At 41.1% G+C, this 23,035-nt stretch overlaps 1 protein-coding gene across 1 annotated transcript in view; it reads left to right on the top strand.

Annotated features, from left to right (window-relative positions):
* Positions 1–23,035, top strand: part of kaznb (kazrin, periplakin interacting protein b) — a 53,579-nt gene that overhangs the window by 15,527 nt on the left and 15,017 nt on the right. The window contains exon 2 of the mRNA XM_070902777.1: positions 17,288–17,395. Within this exon, the coding sequence (XP_070758878.1) occupies positions 17,288–17,395 (108 nt within the window). The remainder of the gene's footprint in view (positions 1–17,287; positions 17,396–23,035) is intronic.

Here is a 23,035-nt window from a genome sequence, read left to right as displayed (position 1 = left end):
ATAAAGACTGAAATACGAGAACATGAGTGTGCATCACTGAAAGTGAGCACACTTATAATTATAACTGCAAAGTGTGCCTGTACTGTAAACACACAGATACAGTATCTCTCACAGTGTTTACAGACTTATCTGATTTCTGCACTCATACAGTGCTGGTTAAGTACTCTTAGGGGAGACAGCATACTGACATCATTTGATTTCTCCGACGGTGTGAGATACTGAAGTGGCCGTTAAAATGCAGACGACAAGTGTGTCTCATTTTCATGTTCAAATGTGCTCTTGGTATTAGAGTAAGTGCAGACATTGTTGCTGTCGTACTTTATGTTCCAAGTGGAGTGCATGCAATCCTTTAATACTGCTGATATCAAAGGATTACACCAAGATTGTCTCGGGCCTTACATATGTCTCTGTGTCACTATCAGGTATTAGCTTTCTAATACAGTCTACTTCAGCTGTCTGATGACACAGCTGGAGGGTGAAGGGAACGACTGTAAGCCAGCAGTGTATCAGTGTCTTTGGCCTGTACGCGAATGTCCCATCTGCCATACTGGGATCGTTGATAGGGCGGGATCGGGGGGTGGGCAGGACCATCGCAGGGTGGCAGAGGGTAAGCTTTACCATAGTTGATAAGGTGGGGGATGGTGATGATGGGAGGGCGTGGACTGATCCCTGTAGTAATCTCTGTCCCATCTCTCCTCTGGGATCCTCAGAGCAGTGAACTGATGCTGCAGCAGCAGCGGGAGGGTTAAGACTGAAAGGGAAAATGCGAAGGAGGAAGGACAGATATGGATTTTTCCTTCGTGTTAAGGACTGAGAAGATGTTGCGGCCCAGCTGTATACCATGGGAACTGCATGGACCTGAGATGAACGGAGGTACATCAGCAATGCATTACTTTTCATACCAGGGTCAGAAATGCAGCGATGCTCAACATGCACCAGCTGCTCTCCACCTTTGACCTCTGTGAGTGTCATGCAGCTGCAGTGCAGTAACATTTGATTTATGAGGTTGTGTCTCTACTGTCTTGTAATGCGATATGCATGGATATGCACATACCACTGTGATCATTTAACCTTGTGATCAGCAATATGTGGACATCTGATACTGAAGGCCTCTTTTCAATTCTAAGGGACAATGCCTGAGTGTGTGTATGTGTGTGTGTTGTGCATGGGCGAATGCACATGATTGGATGATACATTTCAAATTAATTAAGTTTGTGTCACAGGGGGCACAGACACATTATAAAACAGGAAGTAGATGAGTGTGTATCATTATGCCGCGTTGCTCAATGTACTGATACAACACTCCGACACAATAAATGACGAGTCTTCTGCGGCCTTTGTTCTTCTTAATTCTGTGGATCCAACAGCTTCTTGATAACACAATCCAACAATTAGCAAAACATACACTATCAATTATTTTGATTCTGTCAGCTCTATTGCCCTGTGATAATGAGCTTGCTAAATCCGTTTAAATATTATTATTTTTTTATGTATTTGGTGGCTTTGCCATTTCCTGACATTCTTAAGCAGTAAATTGGCCTGTTTAGCTTGAGTCCTGCTGATCCAACAGCAGCCAGCTGCTCTGACATTTCTAGGCCAGGACCAGGTATGGAGATGAAGGATGGTTAATTTAAGAAAAGCCAACCACCCACTGACTTCGTTATTTCAGAGCACTTAGGTGTTGGAGAGACTCGCTAGAGGAGCTTAAGCAGAATCAGTGTCATCTTTTTTTTAAATTACTTTTTCAGATTATCTGTAGATATGACTGTGTATGTATGTATGTATGATGACCTTTGCCCTTTTGGATATATACTTTTTACTTCTTTAACTTAGAGTATGGTGTATATCTGTCTTGATAGCTGTATCAGGACTGTTACTGAAAAAAAGTACTTACTATTGTACGACTGTACTTTTTTTAAAAAGTCCACTGCTCATGATTTGCCTGAGAAAATTGTTTTGCCGAGATGGTAAGCCACCTGGATCCTGACACATCTTGTCTAATGATCAATGTAGTTAGTATATTAAGGCTTAAACAATTGTCATACACATTAAATATATGGCATGTACTGTGTGAAATAGCACCTCTGCTCTTTTTCACTAAAGGTTATGTATTTGTTTGGTCTTTGTTTCAGGCAAGATGCCCCCCCCCTTCTATGAAACACTGCAGGAAACCTTCCTGCTATCCATTATATATAAGTATGCTATAGAATATTCTGTACAGTAACATGCAATCTGTTGGCCAGCTTTTTGTGAAACCATTTCACAAAAATAAAACAGTAGTTCAGAGAGCACTAAGTAGCAAATGAAAATGTTTTTTAAAAATGCTTTAAAATGTATTCTTAATCATCTCTGTTACAGTTAAAAGATTAAATGTGTGATCTCGGTGGGCTGGTTTCCAGCTTCAGTTGAGAGCTCGGACTGCTTGTGTAGTTTAATGAGAGTTGGGAGTTGTGTGTGGTGACCGTGAGGTCCCTGAACCGGACCGATGTATGAAGACTTTTGACTTTTAATACCTCACACCAGTCGTTTGCTGGCTTCCCTTACACCCTGCTCATCAGCTGCATTAATCATGCCGTATTATTCAGAGGGTCTACTTCCTCTGACGCTTCTCAACATTTTCTTTACACAGAGGATTCAAGTTTAAGCCAAAGGTTGCCGGCACAACTGTTACTTGGCAACCCTGGAAGGACGGAATGCCAAGGAGCAACAATGCATGTTAAGTTCTCTCCATTTGCTTGTTTTGAAGTTTCTTTCAGTCAGAAACTTTAGTATATTTGTTTGGTTCTTGGATACTGTGTCCTTTAAAGAGTAACCTGTTATATGAGCATCAGTAAAACAGCATCCGATGAAATTAATTCTGACTTAAATTTGACATAGAGGAGCTTCAATCATGCATAGCTTGGGGTTATACACACTAGAGCTGGAATTATTAGCTAATTGATTGACAGAAAATTAACAACAATTTTTAAAATCCATTAATTCCTAAAGTTGTTTAAAGCAAAAATGCCAATATTCTTTGGTTGAAGTTTCTCACATTTGAGGATTTGTTTCTTTTCTAATTTTTTCTGTCACTTTGGTTCGACAGAACAAGACATTAAAAGATGAACTTGTCGTGTCAATAGGACATTTCATAGACTAAACCATTAATCAATCGATCAATAAAATAATGAACATATTAAATGACCATCAAAATGATCAAAATAATTGTTAGTTGCAGCTCCAAAACATACCACTGCACTCTTGTGTGTGTGCTGACCTTCTATCGATATAAGAAAATAACATTACTGTCTCTGTTATTGATAAAGGTCTTCCAAACAAACAAACCCTTTTATTTATCTTAACGTCTCACAAGGAGATTCGGAGCGTATTAAAGCCGCTCTGCAGACTGGCTTCAGCAACAGGTTCCAAAAGTAAATATACTGGAGTTTGCTTTCAGATGTGCTGCGCCATCCACCGGGAATAATTTGCAGTCAGAGCCATAGCTATCACTGAGGACACCAAGGACCAATGTCCTCGATATTGTCTCTGGCAATTTGGGGGCTTTGATGACCTGAGAGGGTTACATCAAACAGTTAAGCCAAACAATATGCTAAAATAAAGGCATTTTGTATTTTTTTGACAAACTGAATTACATCCATTGAAACAAGGGTAATTGGGTGGAGAGATTGCATTTAAAGAAAATGGAATTTGACAGTTAAATAAATGTATAAAATGTGAAGGAAAAAGTAATAATAAAAGTTAGACAGATGTTTTTGGTGGCTAGTCAACAATCCTTATAGGTTATAACCTTCAGTATTTCTAAAATCCTGGCAATGACCCAGTTTGCAACAGATCTTCAAGCTTGGTACCTCGACCTCGTCAGATGGTTTGATTTACCTATACAGTAAATGTTTTAGTGGTGATGTTTTTGATCATCTCTTTCCTCTCATCCTTGTGCTTTGATGCACTTTATTTTTCATCTTTTACTTTGATTTTTCTCTTTGTGTGAGTGTGAATGTGAATTTTTGTGGTGGTCTAAACTTGGCATACATGTAAAAGAGGGCTCTTGTTTCTCAATGTTTCTTTCTGAGTGGAATTGAAGGCTGATTTGAATTGAATCTGGGAATACATATGAAGCTGGTGGGTAAAATGTTATCATAACCAATGGGATTAATGGTCAAAACTCTAAAATACAACCCACATTGTAAAAAAAACTGAATTATCCTTCAACAGAGATACATTTAACTTGTGATGAGACAGGGACCGCGCTGACCCATAAAATTACATTTCATATTTTTCAGTAAGATATAAGTTACGCTATTTCCTTTAGGCAATTCAGACTCATTTTTCCTGTCTGTGAATTCTAAAGTAATCTTCTGCTCCACACAAGAGTAAGCATACTTTCCCCCAGACAAATCTCACGCTGTAACTTTCATGGCAAATTGATCTTCGGTGTTGAAATAGCAGCTTTCTTTGGCTCTTCAAAGTGAAAAAGTGGTTATTGCACGAGGTTGGCCAGATGCTCAGGAGTGTCTTGGGAGGCCTGCCTGCAGAAATATGGTGCAAATAGGAAACAAAATGGTGCCTTAAGAATCTGAGCTGAGTGTTCGTTAATTAACCAGGCAAAACTGTGGAGGAAGAGGGAACCGATGAAGGTCTCCAGTCAATCCAACCCTGTCTCTTGAGAGTGCACTGCCTCAGGGAGACACAGGAAAACCCTTGTTGTTCCAGTGTTTCGGCTTTGACAGCGACAACTCTGCCATGCTGATACTCTGCAGTGTTCTCACTGAGCAATTGCTGGCATCATAATGATTTGTGGAAAACGGAAATGAAAGTTTTTTAGAAAAATTTTAATTCATTTCTTGTAGACTTTCTCATTTTCTTTCTGCTCTTACTGTTTGACTATATCAAAGTTTTCCTGACTTCTCCTGGCTTTCTGTTACAGGCTGCCCTGCAGGGCGCCGGCAGTGTGCATCTCAGAGCCTCTCTGCTCTTATTACTGCAGTTACTCTCCTGGGAAGAAGCCCCAGTGGATCGACTGAATGGTGATCAGTGACGCAGAACCAACCGGGGGGAGGTGGCGGAGGAGCATTAAAGACGGAGGGAGAAACAGTGACAGACACAGAGAGAGAGAGAGAGAATATCTTTCACTGCAGGAGTTACACTACGGGGTGAGGAGAGGAATCTTAATAATCATGAGGGAAAAACTCCTAAGAGAGAAAGAACTAGATGAGTTGAGGGATTTGGGGGTTTTAAAACTTTGAGAAGAGGTTGATTGATGAAGGAGGATGCAGTACGAGAGGGCAGTGAGGAAGAGGAGAGGCTGTTGGACTCTCTGCACAATTGCAGTGTCTGCAGCGACATACGTAAAGGCAGGGCGGCTGAAGAGTGTACACACTGACATATGGAGAAAAAGTGCCTGCGTCGCTCTCTGCAGTTTCAACTCTTATAGCTAATGAGATGACATCAATCACTCAGTGGACCACTAAGCCCAGTGGGCTATTGTCTGCACTTTTGTTATACAGTATCACACAAAAGGTCAGCTTCCTGGACAGGTGGAGGAGCTTTTTTGGACCACTGCCTACTTACCCTGCTTCCTATCAGTAATTATCATTACAGCCTGACGCAGGAGGGCAGGGAAACAAACAGAGTGAGCACGAAAAGAGCACAGTCCGTAAACTAGCATACTACTGTGAAAGACATCAGGCTAATGACAAAACACCACAATGACTCTTAGACCATATTCGCCATATCTTATAAATGTTGAATAATGAAATTCTGTAGTGTTTTTTTTTTACCCCCACTCCCCCAAAAAAAGGCTTCATCTGGTTTTTGAACAGAAATCTTCAACACCAGCTTGCATCACACCGTTGTCCTGACAGCTGCCGGGGAAGTTGTGCTGTCTTCCACTGAGACGCAGTTTCATCAGACAACAGCACTTTCAACTTGGACATAAAAGTTTCACATTTTCATCTCTCGTGAATGACCTATACTGGGTCTGTAAATTGCTTTCGCATTCCCTCCACTGCTGTTGGTGAAAGTTAACTTCATTTTCCCGGCTGGCCTTTGTCCATAATGAGATTTCAGTTTCCAACAGTGTGGCTACATTATTTTAGCTAACGTGAAACTGGTGTTCCCTTCCTTGTAGATCTCATTTAATCGCATTGATGATGTGGTCAATACTTAATAACAAGACACATTTCTGGCATTTGAAGATGAAATCCACTGCTGGATAAGTAACATTAAGATTTTTCCGCTATTTGCAGAAGTCTATGTGACCAATAGTCCCAATATGAAGTCTTCTCTTACCAATCACTAATGTCTGACGTGGACCTGGACGTTCAACCTCAAAGTGTTTATTTTTGCCTCGTTGTACAATAACCAAGCATTACCATTCCACATTTTCTTTCACAAATTACCTGCAGCCACCATTATAAAAGAAGCTATTTCAGTGTGTGTTTTTCAGAAGTTAGTACAATTGAATAAAAGCAGGACATCTACAATATTAAATTTGTGTCTGAAATGATGGGGGAAGATGTTAGCAGAGAAAATGAGGACATCACTTATTTCAACTAACTCTGTGACCCTGAATAGAGGTCACCATTATAAATAACCAAATGTTAATACTGTAGCTGCAGGTATGGAAATCTTCAGTAATTGGTAGATGTGTGAAGTGCACTGTGCGAAGAAGAGAGACCCAGTTTGTGGTGTGTGTGTGTGTGTGTGTGTGTGTGTGTACATGACATGTGCATGAAGCACTGTAGTTGAGTTAAAACTTAGCCGAGATGCTAATTAGCGTTTCCACTGCCATCCCACTAATTACAGTCTCATGTAGGCTGAAGCTTTGACACAGAGGAGGAGGGTATTAGATTTTAAAGGTGGATGCATCGCTACACAGGAACTCATCTCTTTGCTGCTCTCTGATGCAGCAGGAGAGGAGTAAGTGGTCAACTCCCTTCTCGAAATTGGGCCCCGCTCTGAGACATTAGTCATTCTGAGCGGTGCATACTGCTGAGCGAAAAGCTGATTCAGGCTCTTATAGAACTGTAAGGTATTGCAAGAAGAAGGCAATGACCTTAAAGACTTTAGCATCTATTGTAACACTAGCTGTGAGTAGAAGTCACGGCGTGGACAGCTTACTGGGTCATTTTTCATTTGCTGAATTTTTCATCATTACTGTAAAACTCGCCGCCACAATGGGCAATTCATCACCTCACCAGAGAGATGTAATGCTGTGTGATATATTTCTTCCTCTAAGGATAAAACAGTGACTTTACTATTTGTATTTCTCACACTCATGCATCCCTGTCTCTATCAAAGCTTATTACGTAATTTAGGTGTAGTAATATGAGTAATGACCTGCTGGGATTGCACTGGGTGTGAAGGATTCCTGCAATAATCTCTTTCTAAAACCTCCTCCTTCACTGACCGGGTCCAGTTCACTGCAGTGCTAAATTGACTGCTAATGACAGAGTGCTTTGAATAAGCTCTCCATTCCAAAGCCACCTGATGTAGTTCGTAAATACAAGTAATGTATTTTCTCCAACAGTATGTTGTTTACCTTTATCTTTATCAGCCGAAGAAGCCTGTAAAGAGTGCTGTAAGGTGGACCTGTAAAAGTCTAGTGTGTCTCACCCTGCAGATCAGCCTTCATACTGTTCACAGGACACTGTTGTCAGGTCAACTTCCCTCTTTTTGCACCAAAGTATGGCACTCAGATATGTGAAGCAGGAGTCAAACCCTTTTTGGCATGTTGTTTGCCATGGCTTCAGACCAAACCCAAATAGTTTGCACAAGGTCATGCACAGAAGGAAACAGCACAAACCGGCTCACTAGGATGCTACAGACTAATGTTTGTCTGAATGTAAATAATCCCAATAACATTTTCTAATTTAGTATTCTGATCCTCTCTGATACTTTTTGTTTTTGTTTTTTACAAAAGGATTGGAGAGTAGAATTACAGAATTCAGAAATGCATGAGTTTAACTTTTCCAAAAATTGTAGCTGCCATAACTTCAGTCATGACCAGAATCTCATTAGATGGACTTTGTGGAGGTCAGTGAATTTAGGGTCATTGTTCAATTTAGTTGAACTTTGGCAAATATGTGGAGAGCTATGGCTCGCAGCCGCTCTCTCTCCGCAGGAAAAATATTTGGCTTTGCATCTGCACGATGTGGAATTTGCACTTTTGGTGTGAAAGCCTTGTTACGTTAAATTCCAGCCTTCACCTTCTGGAAGACTTTGGGTCCCTCAGTGTAAGCTAAATCGCTATAAACATTCATTTATTCCCACAGCAGGTACTTAACATAAAGACAACATGTTGATCGCAGTGGTTGAGCAAGATGTATTCAATGCCACTTGAAAAAGCACTTGGGTGTTGGGAATGAGTGGACTGGATGAGATTGCTTTGTTTATTTGTTGCCTTATGTGGGTTTTGTACTTACTTATTTACTGTTTTTTTATATATATTTATTTACATGGCTTTTTATAATTGGGGATAATCTAGAGTGAAATAATGCCAGAGACAAGTCAATCAAGTATACTGAGTCTGAATCAGACATTGATGTATTCATTACCCCTGCTGGTATAATAATACAAGCTGTGGAGTTCAATACCAAATTCAATCATTTTATGTATTTAATGTAAAGGGGGTTTACTTGATAAATCCATCATTTCACAGGAAAATTGTGTGTCCCAAAGATTGCTCGTAAATTTGTTTATCATAAATGCATTTTTCACATCTCTCAGACGCTTATTGTGTTCCTGCCAGTCTGAGGATCATTACAGCAAGAGAACAAATTTTGACTAATAGCTCTAGACTTTGTTGTTGGTTCCAAGACAGCAGAAGAGCACTTGTGGCTTTTTTCTTTTTTTTTCACATTATGCTTGATGCCAGGCGCACAGCATGCTTTTGTGTTCTCTCTGCTTTTCTCCTGCAATTAGCAACTGTAATAGACAGTCGTGGCAACTCTCTCAGGCAATCGCTATTTATAACAAGAGCAAGATATGTCACACCACAATAGCATCTTTTAAAATCAATAAAACATGTTGCCATCTGATTTGTCTGTTTTTTTTGCTGCAGCACAGATAGAGTTGCCAGGTTTTGGTTAAGCTTTGCTGTATTGAGTTGTTATACGCTGAAGATGATATTCAATTCTGTTTGAAGACACTGTGTTAGCTGGTAGAGCTGACAGTGCAGGTTCCTGCGTGGGTGATTCCCATCCCTCCATCAATAGCTGGCTTGTCTAGGCCCAGTGAACGTGGTAGTCTTAGTTCTATTATTCACACCTTTACCCAGCTTCTCTCTTGGTCAGCACTTCAAATTCTGCCTGACACACTACTAGCTATTATACTGTAGCAACCCCAACAGAAAAAATCGGTGCGCTCTGTGTGTTACGCCCACCACTGACTCCAAGGGCTGCATTACTGTGTTGTATTATTCGGCTTGATGAGTAGTGACGGTTTCCCCTGGAGAAGGGGCTCTGCTCTCCCATTGGAGCCCTTCAATCTTTCATTATGGTGATGCTTTTGGAGCTGTTATTCCTCTTTCCTTACCTCACAAACAAACTATTAATTCACCTTTTGTCTGTGGAGACTGGAGTGGAAAAAAGATGGGCTGCTTTAAAAAGCATAGCTAAGACTTCTCAACTATTTGCAACCAAGACTCCCCCTCTAACTGTCTCTTAGAGCAAGGCAGATGATGCCCAGCCCGTCCTCTGTCCCGGTCCTGCTGTCCACAGAGAGAGAGAGGGTCCATCTTGGATCCTGCAGAGGCAGCTGGGATGGGCGTGGCAGGATTGGCATGTGTGAAAAGAGCGTTAATCAATTCCCAGGCCTGTAAGGGGATAGAGGTCAGCAAAGCGTCTCACATTTTCCAAATGTCCCCGCACACTCTGACAATATTAAAGAGCCGAGCCAGGACTGCTGCTGCTGCCATCGTTGCAGCTTTTTACCAAAGGCAGGAAAGGCGTTGGCACAAGGAGATGGAGGATTTTTTTTTGTTGTGTCAGTGCTGGATATCTTCCAGGCAGATTTTTCTGCTTAATCTTCACTTTAAATCCGCCCTCATCAAGCTTTCCTGGTCCGGCAAAGCCTTTGGGTTATGGCAGGGCAGATGATGCCCTACAATGACCAGCTGTGACCTACAGTATCAACTAGATGAGCCATAAAAGTCTGTGTGTGTGTGTGTGTGTGTGTGTGTGTGTGTGTGTGTGCGCACAAGCTCATGTGAGTGCGTGTGAGTAAGAGAGGGTTTTGTGTGTATCTTTGTGTATGGTGTTCTTGTGTACATGCATATACTGGCAAATTTTATATATTGTTATTGTGAGGATATTGCAGCATTTATGACATTTTAGAGATGGCATAGAAATAACTCCATCTTCTCTTGATTATTTCCTTTCATTTTTGTTAATGTCAGTCTAACTTTCCCGTGGCAACACTAGTTGTCTAGTGCAGTCTTCTTTGCTTATTCATTTGGAGATGTGCTATTTATAAGTGCTATACTATAAAAATGTCTTGTATTCGCTCTTTTTCTGTCTGGTGTCCCTGTTGTACTGTGTCTGAGGACAAAACCAAACCTGCCTATATAAAGGGGGGGGGGGGGGGATCCAATCTGAAGTTATGAATTTGTCTCCACCACTGTGGCAGAGGACAGGCAGACTCTGGCTAATCCAGCTGAACCTTGAGCTCACTGTGGGGCTCTTCGAGGAGGCTGCGTTGGATTAACTAGTGTACGACTGACAGTAGCTAATCCTCCAGGGTTACAGAAACATTTATTATCTAGGCCATAATGGATTCCACATTTTTCACCAGTTGAGCCACAATAATGATGATTGCAAAATGCTTGATGGACTGTCCTACATCTCTGCTATGTCTACATCTATAAGGTAGCCAGCATGAAGGATGATGTGTTTGTTTTTTTTTATAGTCGTACACAGATTGCTTATCGTTAAGCTCTAGTCCCTTACTATTCCAGTTTGGCAGGTCAGCCCCACTGTGATTATTCATCAGCCAGCGTAGATCATCATACCAGTCATAAGGGATGATGCACAACAACATCACCCCATAGTGACTGCAAGGTTAGGCATCGTCCCATAACCTTGTTTTCCTGATGGTATTGTTGTGAATAATCAACCGAGGTAGTTTCTGCTCTCTTGAGCCCTTCAGCTGTTTTGGTTTCAGCACAACAACATAGCGGAGTTTAATCACTGCAGGGTTGAGCACTGCAATGCTGATATCGTTTTGAACAGGTGTGGCATGTGATACAGAATTAGTGATTCAAATGATACAAAAGTGCCCCCGTCTACTTATATTTAATACTGAGCAAAAATGATACGCCTTCATAGCAGCGCTCACAAATTTCTCCTTTCAGTTGACTTCTCAGTGTGTAGTTTTGTACTATATAATCGTGCCTTTTTCTTTGGACAAAATGTAATTAGCAATTTAATTGCACTGACGTGTTAGGACTATGTGGTATAAATAAAGGCCTCTATCATGTTGTGTGTAATTTTATATCAATATATTGGGATATTTTTGGCAAAATCAATTGAGGAATTGTTAAGGGACTGTATAAAGATGATAACGGGGAGAGGGGATCAGAAAAGCGGGAGAGCATTGTATTTTTTCTTTTGGCTGAAGGTGGTGTGGTTAGTTTCTCAGCCTACATTTTTTATTTCAGCCATCCTTTGCAATATAGTTAATAGTTACGTAAATACATATGTTACATAAATACATAACATCAAAAAGACTACTTTGCCATCGTTCATAAAGCACTTTGCCAAATGCAGTTCTGTCTCTTTATTAATGTGTATACTGGTGACGCACATTAGAAGTTCCATTAAGACATTAAGGGAAGCGTGTTCAAACATTGACAAGGCCCTTGCTTTATTTTTACAAAGTGAAACATGGATTGTACCTCATTTGTACATTGCTTTGGACAAAAGCTTTTGCCAAATGAATAAATGTGTTCTGACCGTCCCTTAGGAATAAAATGACCAGCTGAGAATATCTGTTTTATTCTAATGTAGTGAGTGAGTAACTGACAAATCAGTCAACTTTATCACATTGATTCAAAAATCTACAATTGCCATAAAACAGTACTTTTCACTGCTTTGCATCATTAGCCACAATGGCCTAATACATCCTGAGATATTAAAGGGATAGCAACCCCTTATAAACAGTATGGAACATTTTATCGCCCACCCATAAGTCCTCTAATGAAAATTCTGCAGCTGCAGTTCAACAACACAGAACAGGACATCTTGAGGTTTGTGAGTGCCCCTCAGCCTACTCCACCTCTCTACATGTTGCTTTTTAAAATCCTTCCTTCATTTTGTCCTTTCACGCAGAAATCATTAGAGCGAGAGAGAGTTGCAACAAAACGGTAGACTGCTGAGCTGAACAACCCCAGCCGTAACACCGGTAACCCTGGACACTCGTCTTCCTCAAGCGATTTCTCCTCATTGATGTAATGGATGTGTCCCTGAGGGGGCTTTTTTTTTTTTTTTTGATGCACGTTTCCTCAAAGCAGGCTGCTGTTGTGCTCTTAACGACAGCGCACAGGCAGCCTCCAGAGGCAATGCATCACAGCAGCCTTGGAGCAGCCTTTCAGGCCTAATGTTCTGTGAGCACCGGGGGTATTGATTCACTGTGTCACGTATGATTATAAACACGGATTAATAGACAGTAAGTTTTCAGCCCCAGGCAAAGTAAAATGTAAGATGAATGACATTTTGCTGCAGTGTTTTGGCTCCATGCTTGTGCTGTATAATAGAGATGTGACAGCTCGACCTTCGATATATAGCATATTGTCGCACTTTCAATCTGTCCCTGAGGAGAAATCTATCTGTCGCTTTTCTTATGGTGTAAAGAGTGTGATGAATACTAAGTCAACTTTCCCCCAAAGTATTTCGCTGCTGTTGTTAAATAATTATTTGACACGTTTACAGCCTGTGTTTATGAGGCTTCAATTTGTCATTTTCCAGTTTTACACAATATTTTCGTTGCAATTTGCAGATTTCACATCTTGCTCCGTCATAAAGGAGATTTATTTCCAATTCATCGTTGCCATCTGTGTCAATGGCTGTTAGTGATACCCACCAGTGGAGACGTATAGTGCGGTGAGGGTGCCTTGTCAGCATTCTGTACGCTGGGATTTGGACGAGCCCCGTGTGTCTGTGCCTGATAATACCCGATGCGACCTTTTGAGCGTCGGGGTCAGGGATGAACAGTCTCCCTTGTGAAATATTTAAACGCTAAATATCTCAAGCAAACTCAATCCCGTTGTCTTATGTAACCAGGCGAGGTTTTCCGGCTCGGTCTTGTGCCAAAGGTTAGAGACCCTAAAGGCATCACATCATTCAGCTTTGTTAATTCATTCACTGTCGGCACTGCTGTGAAATTGCATTTAGATAGTGTTTCAAATTCTTCACACATTATGTTGTGTCAATTTAAATGCATGAGAGGAAATAATAGAAATTTCAACACTATTGGTTATTGTCATCCCAATGGGGAATCATTACAGCGCACCACAGAAAATGCTTAAATTCTTCCGGGCTTTACATTTTAGGGTTATGACATTTTCCCCCATAAAACATCTCAACTCCTTTTTTTTTTGCCCCAGTGTTACTTAAGCTTTTCACCACCACTTTTGTTCTAATACTTTCTTTTTTATCATCTCTCTCTCTGCTGAGTACATAAAATAAGCAATTAACAAAAAAGAATCCCCTCAGTATCCGTTGCTCAGGCTTTGAATTGCTGTATTTTAATCTGCACCACAACCCCCGATCAACACTTTAGCTCTCCTCCCCTAACAAAGACCAAAAAACCTTTCAGTGGACGAGAAAATGTGGAGACAATGACCACCACAGTGACCTTTTGTTCTGTGAGGACTACTCTGATGGCCAATCACCTCTCAGAGCTAGGCGGCTCTTTTACACATAATTCAATTCCTGACAATTACAGCATGTTTAAAGCCATTGTAAATTATTGTGTAGTGGTACCAATACAGGTTTGGTCTCTCAGAATGATACACAACACGTGCAGCCGTGTTATTTCTCTCAGCAGGACTGCGTTTCGGGGCGTTGTAACTCAACAGCAGCATGGTGATGTTTCTTTCCGGTACGATGACTGATACAGGAATGAATGTGTCTGCTGCCTGCATGACAGACTGCCTGCCAGTGTAATTAAAGGTTGGCCGAGGGTGGGCAATGATGAGCTGTCTGCACACCAATGATAGTTGCCTCCTATTTCTGCTTGAACACCCACTCTGACTCCCGCTGAGTGTTTGTCTCCTCTTTCCATCATGTCCCATACATGTCGTCTGCAACCCTCAGCTGAGTGTTAGTTAGTTAGGAAGGGAGGTTCTGTCAGATGTTTGAATAGCCTCTTTGACTTCCTACCACACCTGGAGGTGTTTCTGCAGTCACACACTCTATCAGTATATTCTCATTAATAACTAGTGGGTGTTTTCCCTTGTGATGTTGTCAGGGCTGTGTTGTTCCCCTGTCGTTTGCAAGGAAGTGTCTTTAATTTCTAAAAGATTTATAATAGCACTTCCCGAAATAAAAACGCATATTATTTTGCTACAGTGACATAGATCTGCTCTGTAAATGATATATCTTGTTTTCTCTGTAACACTTTACAATACAGTACTCAAAAATGTGAGTAGTTACTAAGGAACGAGAGAGGAACGAATCAGGAACGACCTGATAATTAATCTGTTAAAACTGTTAATTAGTTTTGATTGGACTTTACAACTATCAATCTATTAAAGTCCAATCAAAACTTCCATAAAGTCATGGTCAGATAATCATGAAGTAACGGAGGACTACATTGTAACTGCTTATTTACTTGGGGGTGCACAAACAGAGTAACTAATTATCAAATAATTAGTAATGAATGAGTGGCTACTAGTTCAGAGCTAATCAGGAACAACTTATGAAGAAAGTGGTCGTTATTCTGATTCACGGATACTTATGAACTGATTATTACCTAATGGTTCATTAATATAGTATCTGCTAGTCTAGTAACTCAGCATTAACTACTATATAATCCTTTGACCAGGCCTTTAGGACTGTGACTGTAGACCGTGCTTGGTTGACATCTGTCTGAAGTTACACCTTTATCGTTCTCAATGGTTTGGTGACCTCATGTAATTTCATTATAGCTCCACCCAACTTTACCTTAAGCAGAGGTTTAATTAGCCAGAACAAGTGAAAACACATGTGTGAGTGAGCAGGGCATTAACATTAATGATGGTTCGGTTCCATTAAGTGTCCCAGTGAGCTTTTCCAGTGAGCCAGCATGCACAATACCAGGACCTCCCTTAAGTGGAAGGATGGGATGCAGCTGTCATTAATGTTATCAAATACACCTTTGTTTTTCCTGCTATGACATATCAAAATGTCTGCTGTGAAAAAGGCTGATCAAAGTAGGTCTTCATTTTATCCATCAGATGATATAAGTATAGAATATAGGACAATATAAGTATAGACCTACAAAGTGGCCAACCTTGTTTTTAAGGTAATCCGTTTTGATAGATATTCCCATCTGACAATAAGGGACACATCAATCTAAAGCACATTTATTTCATCCTGAGAGAGCAGCTCACAATATTAGACCACCGGCTCAGCTGTCAGTCAAACACACCTAACAGCTGTTTCCCCCTTGAAATACAATAGACCCTGGCTAATCAAAAACCCCTTGGGAATGGGAGGTCATATAAACCAGTGAAAAGTTCAGATGACTGAGGTATGTTGAAGTACCAAGGTGAGGGCACACATATCCAAATACATCGTAAGAATTCAGGTACATTGCTCTTTTTTCTCATTTGACAGGCTGCTCATTTAAGAGTGATGACATTTTTAAACAACGGCTGCCCCAAACCAGGCCGTAATTTATGTAGTGGCATCTTTATTTTTGAGTGTACAAAGCGCCGACACCTTCAACTAAGTGCCAGAATATATTGTCTGTGAATTGGCACCACTGCCAGCAGCTTCACCCTCTCTCTCTCTCTCGTTATTGTTGGTGCTAAGTAAAGCAGCCTTAGAGCGGCCCGCTGTCCAATCTCCATATTAAAGACCGAGGAAAAGGTCAGCTTAACAACACCTAAACAGTTATCGACAGGTCAGGAGGACGGAGGAGGGGAGAAGGGAGGGGAAGGTCAGTGGATCTAGATAAATACCATACGGTCATGAAATTGAAACTGTCAAAATATGCAGACTAGGAGGGAAGCTGAGATCATAGTTGAGGTGGTTGTGCAGGTGGTACTGCTTCAGAAGGCACCTGAGGGTAGATGCCAACTGCTGTACTCACAGATGAGGTTCATGATTGAACAAGAAAACACATTTAATTTAAACACTTCATTTGCACGTATACAGGAGGTGCTGTCATGCCTTCATCTGCCATGAAATCCAACATTTATAGCTTCAGAGGGATGCATAAGATCAGAAGAATTACTTTCAGTTTGAAGATTTCAGATCAATAGTGGGATTTGAAGCCCTCTTCAAGAGGAAATCATTTCTGTTTTAATGCTATGGTACCTGCTCTACAAAACCCCTTGCTGGTATAGCGAGGATATTGCTGCCTCCAATAATCACTCTTATGTTTTATAGCATTTCATGCTTTACACATGGAGGTGAAATGTTCAGAAAAGGAGGTGGAGGAAAAGCAGTGGACAGGGAGACCTTGATGATTTGAAAAGAAGATATATGCACCTTCACTCCATTTTGTTCTTGAACTCTGCAGAGAAAGTACTGAGTGAGAGGAGAAAAAATGTTGAGTAGATGAACCTCAGCCACTGGAGCTCACAGACGTCCTTGATCATTGTCATTAACTGAATGTATAGAGCACAGAAATGGGTCAGTGGAGAATAATGAAATCACATAAATGGATTTTATTTGAGGAGACAAAGAAGAAGGGAAAATGTCTAAAAGATTAAAAAGCAACTGATCTCAACTAAGGCAAAAGAAGTAAAACGTTAGCCAAGCATTGTAAAATAACAGAACCAGCATGCATAATTATTAATACAGTGTGTGTGTTATTATTGTTTTGAAATGCCAGCCACGACTGTGGTGATTTGTAGAGATGCATATTTGCATCGTGTCTGAAAGCTCAGGAGTGCAAGCTGAAGATGAATGTATCACCTGATTTAACAGGCCTGTTACACACACAGTGCTAGTATGTCCCCAACATATGAGAACACCCGGGCTGTGTGAATAGGAATAGCAAGTTTTGATGAAAGAATAAACACTGGATTAATCTGATGTTGTGAAGTTACACTTATTTGTTAATTTCTTTCCCCCTGCAGATCCGTCAATACATCACAGACAGAAGACGGTGGTGACAGACATGTGCTACCCGACAGAGATATCCAGCCTGATGGACTTTGGCACTCCAGACTGCTCGCTAGGCAAAGGTACGGTGTGGCTCGAAAATACAAGGTGTTGCCTTGGTGACAGCAGGAAGTGTGCACAGTGATTTATCCTGGCAGTTAAAAGACACAGAGCTGTCAGCTTGACTGGGAGGTTAACACTGGAGCAAAGGCCTGTGCAGGGTAAGGGTGTGAGAACAATCAGATAACAGCTCTCGGTACCTGGCCACGAGGGCCTTATAGTGCACTGCAGGCTTTGATTTATGGCAACTAAATAACATGTTTTGTGACCCAATACAGAGGAAAGAGGCGCTGGCGAGCCCTGATTGACTTCTGCCCCGACAAAAGCACTTTACTTTGCAAATTGCTTTAATCTGATTGGAGCTTTATTTAAGTTTATTGCACTTGAGTTGTATTGTAATGTGCAATTATTGCATCGCAGCGAGGCCACTTATTTTCTCCAATCGCTTGAGAAATAAACTGTTTTACAGGGAGGCCTGTGTGGCTCGGGCTGATAGTCTCTTTCAATCAAACTGACCAGCCCGTAATAATACGCACCACAAAAGGTATTGATCAAAAAGTCTATTGATCACATGTATAGTATTTCTTAATCTATAAGCCGTGTGTCCATTTCTTTCTCACAACATAATGACTGCTATTATTCTCTATTGTTCTCATACTGATGCCAAACCAGTGGGTCTGCGCCATAATTGTAATTCCAATCTTTCCATCCAATCTGGCCCCTTGAAGCTGGCAGAGCGGGCTCAGCGACTATTAGACAAGCCTTACGTCATTTCCATCAACAATGGCCAGCGACAGTGGTGACCTCGGCCACTCATTCTCCTTCTTCTCTGCCCATCACTGCTTTCAGTCTGCGTGCTGCTCTTTTTTTCTCCACCTCCTCTTCTCTCTCAAGGCTAGCTAATATTTTAATGCCGCTCCGTCCCGGCTCTATATCAACGCTCCCCAGCACTGATAATGCAGACTGACAGGTCAACCGTGTGCAGCTGAGAGAAGGGAGAGCGATACAGTGGAGGAGAGTGGAGGGTAGAAAAAGAAGGCTTTTAGGATTTCTTCTGGCTTTAATGTGAGCAAAGCAAATGAATGACATAGTGATACAGGGAGTTAAGCCGAAGAATAAGGACACTGAGGAGTGGAAAATTTCAGACTGAAGAACTGTCAGGATAAAAGCAATGCCGTGAATAATATTCAGTGTAGCTGAGAGGCAGGCTACAGCATGACCTTGGAATTATGAAGTGCTACATATGGTCAATTTTATTATTCATGTGAAATGCTGTAGCTCTCTGGACAAAAAGTAAAAAGCAGCTCGATTCAGACTGGTTCAAATTTGAATCTAAGTGGGTATAATTAGCATATGTAAAAGTTCTAATAATTTGGTTCTGTGAGATATTGAAGCTGTAATACTACATATGATGGCTAGTGCAGAAAAACATGCACTTGCAATATACGCATTACACCCTCTGATGAGGTGTTAAATGTATCCGCAATAGAGGAGTTATCGTTTCAATCTTTTGTCTCAGCTCTGATCAGTCAGAGAGAAATGAGCCTGGCAGTAATCCTTGAGGTGTCAGCGTCTGATTGACAGATCCATTGCCTCATGTGACAAGTATCTGGTTAGAGCACATCTGATCTTTGGACGGAGCTAAAACACTGAGCGTCAACCTCTGACAGGCAGGACAAATGGCATGCTTGCTCTGAACTGCTGTCACGTCTTTAAATGCAAGAGGTTTAACTCGTCTTTTTCTTGCACACACACACACACACACACACACACACACACACACACACACACACACACACATTATGCTTACACTTGTGCTTTGGTATGCTAGTTACTCAAGTTCTCATAAACCACAAAGAATGTCATTATAAGTTTATATCCAGCCAGGCTCTGCAGGCTGAAATAATTCAGTTGCAGCCCTATCTGTTTTCCACCTGTACCTACTTTAGAGTTTCAGGCCTAAAGAGCCCCGTCAGGCAAACTGGACCAGCCTTAACCTTATTTACTCTGTAACTGTGTCCGCTAACATCCGAGTTCCCATCTAACATGACACAGTCTGCCCTTACTCAGCACTAGGCAGAAGAGAAGTCCATTCAAAAAACCCTGGAGGGTTAAAGATAACATGGGAGAGCTCTTATTAATAATCCAATCTCAGTGTGTAGAGCTAAGGCAGTTTGGTCAGAAGCATGAACTTCATATCACTTCACCGCTGTCATGATCCATTTTTTTTTTTAGGTGTTTATGTTGAAGTTTACACTCGTAGCATTTTTATTCAGAGTTTACATTCCTGCCTCCTCTGGCCAAAACACACATTCACATTCAGGAAGTGAGCAATGTAAACTCATGCAGGCTACAAAGCCATTGTGGGCTCAGAGGGAGTGCATAGCTTTCGTACAGAGGGGTGTATTGTTCTCTGTTCAGTCGGTGAGTGTAATTGCACACTCTGTCCTCTGATAGCTCCCAGCCATCAGGTGGAGTGAGAGCTCCACTGACTCACCTGGTTCATTACCTGAGGCCCGAGGTGCAGTTTGTATTCCCCTCCCCCTCCTCTTTCTCGTTGGTACACTAAAGGGGGGAAAAGATGAAAAGGAGAAGTGGGCGTGGGGTGAAAGTTGTCCTAAAGTTGTCCTACAGTTGCCACAGGGCGTGTCACTAAACAGGTACATAGAAAGTGGGAGAGAGAGAGAGGCACAAATAGAGGAAAGAAAAGGAGCAGGAAATGTGGCTCTCAAGGGACGACTTCCTGGTAACCTGTTTGGGGTGGAGCCTCAGCGAGCAGGGCTGGGAGCGGCCGGCTGTGGTGGTGCATTGTGTGTGTTGGTTTGAATGGTGTGTGCATTGGTCTGTACGTATAAGTGTGTGTGCGTGCTTTCTTTTTTTTTTTTTCACCTGCTATGAGAGCTCACACCAAAGTTGACAGTGGAGCCGAGTGGAGCCTGTGCCGAGGAGGACATGAGGTCCGAGAAGGAGGAGGGGAAGGCCGGTGAGTGACAGATACAGAAGGAGATAGAGAGGGAGGAAAGACGTCGCTTGTGTGTGTTGGAGGAATAGTGTCAACCTCATGTAGGCCATGCAAGTGGCTTGAGCCGAAGGTGTGTTCAAGTTCACGTGTGCGTATGTGTGTGATTGCCTGCATTGATTGTATGAGAGGAATTTGAGCATCACGACCAAAGTGTTTCATTACTGAGACTCTACATGTTTGTCAAGTAATTTGAAGTAATTTGTGATACAGATGCAGTGGTGGAAAGTACATTTATTTAAGTACAACATTAAGGTACTTATACTTTACATTTTATGCTACTTTACACCTCTACCACAGCACATTTCAGAGGGAAATCCTATTACTTTGTACTACAAAACATGATCAGTTTATGGAATATAATACATTGTTATGGATTAAACTACCCAACAGTATGTGAAGTAGGGCTGCAACCAACGATTTGTTCTGTTTGCTCTGTGTTCTTTTCGATCTCCTGGTGTATGAGATGGAGGCTTGTCACTGTTTTTACCACTATTTGTAGCTTAAGCATGTAAAATCGTAAAACTATACAGCCCACATAGGTCTATCTGTTATTTTCTCGATTAATCAATTAATTGTTTGGTCTTTTTTCAATTTACTATCATAGAGGACTAAGAAAACTAGAGACTATTCACAGACCAGATAACTTTCGCCATTTTTCTTAAAAAGTCACAAAAACATACTACTTTCCCGTATCAAAATAGGTGCTGATTAAGTTTCTGACAATCAACTAATCGATTTGTCTCTAATGTGAAGTGGTCATAATTAGCCCAACCATGTTAATGCATCAATAACACTAATAATACAATTATGTTATTATATATAAAGCCTATAATAGTATCACACTCTGAAAAAGGTCATACATAATGAGTATTTGTACTTAAATTTACTTAATTTTGCTGAAAATACTATTACTGTGCTTTAGTAAAATCATCATTATTACTTTTCACCATGATATATATGTACATAATACTAGGATGTTACTGCTGGTTATTTAACATGTTTTAATTTTGTGCATCAATTCTTTGGCACAGCCCTTTACTGTAAGTGCTGATTTATCTAAATCTATTCCATATCCCAGCCTTATTTATTGTTTTACTTCACATAAAAACTAAATGCTGACCTAGATATGACATGTTCATATGGATAACACAGTAATCTGTTAATCTCCTATAAGCAGTGTACAATGGAGGGGTATTTCGTCAGATGAAGTTCAGTATTACAGACTTTAGTAGCTCAGTAGACGTACTAAAGCTGGCATAATCTGAGAGAAAATAGCTCTGATGGACAATAATATCTACATTGGCTCTTGTGTTTGGATTAATGTGTAGATGCATTATGGCTGAGTGAAGATGTTAACAGAAGCTATCACTATTTAAAGTCTATTGAATCCAATGGGAGAGGCCTCTGTCTTTGAAAAGTTATCTTAATTTCTTGCATGAACAAGTATTTTAATGTTTGTCTGTGTGTGTGTGTGTGTGTGTGTGTGTGTGTGTGTGTGTGTGTGTGTGTGTGTGTGTGTGTGTGTGTGTGTGTGTGTGCATCCACACATTCATATGCACTCATGTGTGTTTGCAGCGGTTTATGAATGGATAGAGATGAGTTTGATCCCACTGTGTTTTGCGTGACTCCTACTGTGGCTGATGCACCCTGAGGTCAACACTCAAAACTGCAGAAGATAATGAGTTTGACAGATTACACTGCCACAGACAGATGGTGCCATCACTATAAGCTTCACACTCACTATTCTGTTGTAGAGTCCTTCACCAAGACCATCAGAGACAACATGTGGCACCTCTCCATCATGTTGTTTTTTTTTTTTTTAGGTATCATATCTCTTCAGCCTCTCTGTGAGCTGTAGCTACTCTGAGCTAATCAAGCACTGTTATTACTTTAATCATCTCCACAAGTGTAAGAGTAAGAATACTAATGAGCTCAAAACAGGTATTTATTGCCATGATTTAAATTCCTCTGTAAGGCTTTCAAAGTTTCCTACACAAGCTTCAGTAGCAGCAGCACAACAGGCGGCTTGTTGGATTATTCTGCCATGCCCCGGGACATAAGGGAGGTCGTGTATCAAATCATGTAGATTTCCAGTTCTCTGCAGACTAGATCCTGCTGTTTCTGACAGATGTTTAGTCCCCATTACAGATACAAAACAGGGACAATACGCCCTGTAGCATTTTGTTCCTGGGTGGCTTGTGCAAGTTGGTTGACATCATGGGCCGCGCCCCTTTGCTGATTACTCTGGTCAGCCAGTGTTTTGTAGATACAAAGGCTCAATTCCAGTTTTGGCCCTTGTGGACTTAAAGACTTTGACACATACTCTCACAAGTCCACAAGGGCTCAGGACTGTCCCAGTGTGAAATAAGCACCCCAATACATAAATAAAGAGAATAGCTTGACATTCTGGAAAATATGCTTATGTGCTTTCTTGCCAAGAGATAGATGAGAAAATCGATACCGCTCTCATGTCTGTACGGTAAATATGAAGCTACAGCCAGCAACCAGATAGCTTAGTTTAGCATAAAGACTGGAAACAAGGGGAATCAGCTGGCCTGGCTCTGTCCAGACTTCAAAAAGTTACTGCTCTTCACCAAAAAATAGTCCGGCACATAACCCCCCTGTAAAAACTTAACATTTC

Source organism: Enoplosus armatus, chromosome 3, assembly GCF_043641665.1.
Source record: "Enoplosus armatus isolate fEnoArm2 chromosome 3, fEnoArm2.hap1, whole genome shotgun sequence".
Taxonomy (NCBI): Eukaryota; Metazoa; Chordata; class Actinopteri; order Centrarchiformes; family Enoplosidae; genus Enoplosus; species Enoplosus armatus.
This window is presented reverse-complemented; position numbering and strand designations above follow the sequence as displayed.